Genomic DNA, 4,594 nt, shown 5'->3' on the forward strand with positions numbered 1-4,594 from the left:
AAAAAAAAAAAAAAAAAAAGAGAAAACACACGCCAAAAAAAAAAACAATCACTCGCATAAGACAATATTTACGTGGTTCGGCAATTTGCCTACGTCCATGGAGTTGTAGGGATTTCACTATTATCAGGAAAGAATACAGAGTACAACAAGTGGCTACAATCTTTTCTCTCTATATAAAACACGGCAACACAACCTCCTTAAAACCCTAATCACCAAAGTCGGTTTCTACATATACATAATGGGCCAAAAAAATTTTCCCGGGGGCCGGCGGCAATGGACTAAGCCTCAGTAAATCTCCCATTAAAAACCACGCAATATTATTCGGGTCAGGTCGGGTTGTCAAACCGGATCAAACAAAACCAGGCTCCATAAAGCCCAACATACATCACATACAATTCAAAAGGAGATTTTGCATATTCATGCTAGTAATGTGTGAAATGCTTTTCGTGAAAAAATTGGGGATGCAAAATTTTGCATTCTTGTTGATGAAGCCCGGGATGAGTAGAAGAGAGAGCAAATGGCTATTATTTTGAGGTTTGTTGACAAAAATGATTTCATTAAAGAGTATTTCTTTCATGTTGTGCATGTTAGAGATACTACTGCGTTGACCCTAAAGAATGAGATATATGCTGTCCTTTCTCGTTACAACCTTCACATTGAGAATATTCAAGGTCAAGGGTATAATGGATCTAGTAATATGTGTGGTGAATGAAATGGATTACAAGCTCTATTTCTTAAAGAATGTCCATATGCTTATTATGTACATTGCATGGCTCATAAGTTGCAATTGGCTTTAGTTATAGCATTTACAGAAGTAAAAGTTGTTCATCAATTCTATGATCATTTGACTAATATTATCAATATTGTCATTGGTTCTAGTAAGCGTAATGATGAATTGCAATATGCTCAAGGGGAACAAATTGAGAATATGATTGCTTCCAATGAAATTGAGACTGAAAGAGGAGAAAACCAAATTAGTACTTTGCAACGGGCTAGAGATACACGTTGGATATCTCATTTTCAATCTATTTGTAGTTTGATAAAAATGTTTAATGCAACTTGCAAAGTTATCAATCTATCTCTGAGGAAGGGGCTAATTATAAATAACATGGTGATGCCGAGAGAGCTTATCAGGTATTAACATCATTTGAATTTGTTTTAATTTTGCATATGATGAAAGAGATTATGGGAATTACTAATATTCTTTTCCAAGCTTTGCAACAACATTCTCAGGATCTTTTAAATGCCATGCATTTAGTTTCAACTACAAAATCACTTATTCAAAAGTTGAGAGATGATGGACGGGAGCCTTTACATGCTAGTGTTACATCATTTTGTGGACAACATGAAATTGATATTCCTGATTTAAATGCTCGTTACACTAAAGCTCGAGGTAGATACCGTTATCAAGATGAAACTTTGACTACAATAGAACATCATTTAAGAATTGACATATTTACAGTTTCAATAGATTTTCAATTGCAAGAATTGAATAGTAGATTTTGTGTGCTAACAGCAGATCTTCTCAGTCTTAGTTCAGCATTAAATCCTAAGGATGCTTTTAGATCATTCAAAATTGGTGATATTTGCAATTCGGCTAAAAGATATTATCCTCAAGATTTCACTAAGCAGGAAATTTGTCTTTTGAAGCATCAATTGCAACATTATGAGCTTGATGTGACAAAGCATCCAGATTTTCAGAATATGGGTACAATATCTGAGCTATGTAGGGGATTAAAAATTTCAGGAAAGTCTAAATTTTATCATTTAATTGATAGACTGATTCGTCTTGTGTTAACTCTTCCAGTTTCTACAGCAACTACAGAATGAACTTTTTCAGCTATGAAACTATTAAAAACAAGACTTCGCAATAGAATGGAGGATAAACTTTTGGCAGATAATATGATAGTTTATATAGAAAAGAAAATTGCTGGGAATTTCACCATGAAAATGATTATGGATGAATTCTATTTCATGAAAAATTGTTGTCAAACATGATTTTGATGTGAAATGTTTTTTTTTTTTTTTGTGTGGATATTTTTGTATATGTCTATAGTGAACTAGACAGTTTTTGTATGTTCATTAATGTTTAAGATATATCAAAATTGAAATTTCATATTCAATAGACTTATGATTTATGTTTTTTATATTAATACTGTTGGTTTTTAAACCCCTTAAAACACAATTGGATTAACCTAGGTAATTAGCCAAGTTGTTACTTAGTCCAAATTCCAAATCTAGGTTATCACAATCAAACAATCATATCATGCAAAGTAGCGGAAAAATAAATAACACAACGATATGATAACCCAGGAAAACCAAACCGGTAAAAAACCTGGGGAGGATTTAACCTAACTATCCTCAAGGTAAAAAACAAATCCACTAGAACGAATCGAAATTCATACAATAAGACTTACAAGCCCCCACGCTCGACTTCTTATTGCTACCAACCAGTAGAACTTACTAACACGACCACGTGCAAGCTCCGAATCCACGAACTCCTTCTTTCTTTGGCCTTTGCAAAACACAAACACCCCCGTTTGTGACTTTGAGATCCCACTCAAAGGTTTAGCAACACAAACTCTCCTGTTTGTGACTCCAAGACAACCCTTGAAGGTTTAGATCATCAACACCTTTGATGACAAGAGAAGACAGCAACTTCTACAATACCGGATCTTGAGATTCTTCAAGGAATAACACCGGTAGAAGACATAAGAGAGCTTTTTAGGAACAAAATCCTAAATACAAAAGAGGCACACTCTTTTCTCTCTGAAAAGCCACATAAAAACGTGCTTAGGGTTTCCTTTATATACTGGGAGAAGTAGATTAGAAACCCTAATCCTTAATGGGCTTGAACTGCTGTTTGGGTTTAATTAAAATTCTGCAGATACGACTTTCGATCGATTGAGCCTGTCTTTCGATCGATCAAACCAGACAGATTATGAAATCTTCTTCCAGCAGCTTGTATGTTCTTGAATCTTGACTTGAATCACCTTGAGCATTGTTTAATAATACCTATAGATTCTAAGATCTATATCTAGACAAGTTTGTATTCACGATTTGCCAATTGTTCTAAACATTTAGAACCTAACAAATACTTCGAATCGACCCCCCATGTAAAAATTCCTGGCTACGCCCTTGCTTGTGGGGTGTGGGCGGCAAGAGTCAGGGTTCAAGTCCCCCGGAGAGAGTTTCACACATATATACACTTAGATTAGGCTAGAGTAGAATTTCTATCTTGTAAAAAAAAAAAAAAAAAAATTAAGCTTAATTAAATCTATATATTCCTCGTCAACTTGAATCACTCAAATCACCCTGACTAATAAGGGTTACATATGCATAATATATTGGGAGCACAAACTTCTTTACAAGGTTTAGGCACACAACCCTACCAATGGATAGGATCACACGACCTGCCAAAATTAAAGATCATCTAGACAGCCTTGTTTTTTGTTAGGGAAAAAAAAAAAAAATACAGTTGAAGGAAAGAGAGTTGTGTCTCCATTGTAACGACCCAAGGAAAAGCGCTAGCTACATCTACGCTATACCTCAAAAGGACTAGTCACAATTGAGGTTCCTTGTAGTTGTTAATAAAGCCCAGTTCAACCCAGTAAATATTCGATGTGGGACTCATCACACACTCACACACATCACACAATCAATTAAATTGGGGCATCACAATCTCCCTCACTTAAATCCCTAACGTCCTCGTTAGGACCCACTTTGTGGGGCAGTGTCTCTGAGCCCACACGAGATTACCGGGCCAGTTCTGATACCATATATAACAACCCAGTAAATACCCGATGTGGGTGTGTGGGTATGTGATGAGTCCCACATCGGGTATTTACTGGGTTGAACTGGGCTTTATTAACAACTACAAGGAGTCTCAATTGTGACTAGTCTTTTTAAGGTATAGTGCAGATGTGGCTAGCGCTTTTCCTTGGGTCGTTACATATGGTATCAGAGCTGGCCCGGTAATCTCGTGTGGGCTCAGAGACACTACCCCACAAAGTGGGCCCTAACGAGGACGTTAGGGATTTAAGTGGGGGAGATTGTGATGCCCCAATTTGATTGATTGTGTGATGTGTGTGGGTGTGTGATGAGTCCCACATCGGGTATTTACTGGGTTGAACTGGGCTTTATTAACAACTGCAAGGAGTCTCAATTGTGACTAGTCCTTTTGAGGTATAGCGCAGATATAGCTAGCGCTTTTCCTTGGGTTGTTACATATGGTATCAGAGCCGGCCCGGTAATCCTGTGTGGGTTCAGAGACACTACCCCACAAAGTGGACCCTAACGAGGACGTTAGGGATTTAAGTGGGGGAGATTGTGATGTCCCAATTTGATTGATTGTGTGATGTGTGTGGGTGTGTGATGAGTCCCACATCGGGTATTTACTGGGTTGAACTGGACTTTATTAACAACTATAAGGAGTCTCAATTGTGACTAGTCCTTTTGAGGTATAGCGCAGATGTAGCTAGCGCTTTTCCTTGGGTCGTTACATCCATGTTGCTACGTTGTTCTGAATTTGTTCCATGGATCTACCCGAAATTTGTTCCATGAATCTCTATTTAGAAACCTGAGACAAGCAAGT

General features: G+C 37.2%; 1 protein-coding gene across 1 annotated transcript; it reads left to right on the plus strand.

Moving 5' to 3' along the window:
- Window positions 1–517: 517 nt before the first annotated feature.
- Window positions 518–1,830, plus strand: LOC115966877. Its single transcript, XM_031086021.1, has 3 exons — window positions 518–692; window positions 798–977; window positions 1,181–1,830. The coding sequence occupies exons 1-3, from the start codon at window positions 518–520 to the stop codon at window positions 1,828–1,830; spliced, it is 1,005 nt and encodes a 334-aa protein (XP_030941881.1).
- Window positions 1,831–4,594: the final 2,764 nt, after the last annotated feature.

This window comes from Quercus lobata, chromosome 2, assembly GCF_001633185.2.
Source record: "Quercus lobata isolate SW786 chromosome 2, ValleyOak3.0 Primary Assembly, whole genome shotgun sequence".
Lineage (NCBI taxonomy): Eukaryota > Viridiplantae > Streptophyta > Magnoliopsida > Fagales > Fagaceae > Quercus > Quercus lobata.

Coding starts and splice junctions, on each gene's coding strand:
- LOC115966877 (XM_031086021.1), top strand. CDS start 518: ATGGCTATTATTTTGAGGTTTGTTGACAAAAATGATTTCATTAAAGAG. Junction 693..797: donor TCAAGGGTATAATGGATCTA/GTAATATGTGTG, acceptor AATTGGCTTTAG/TTATAGCATTTACAGAAGTA. Junction 978..1,180: donor AAGAGGAGAAAACCAAATTA/GTACTTTGCAAC, acceptor ATATGATGAAAG/AGATTATGGGAATTACTAAT.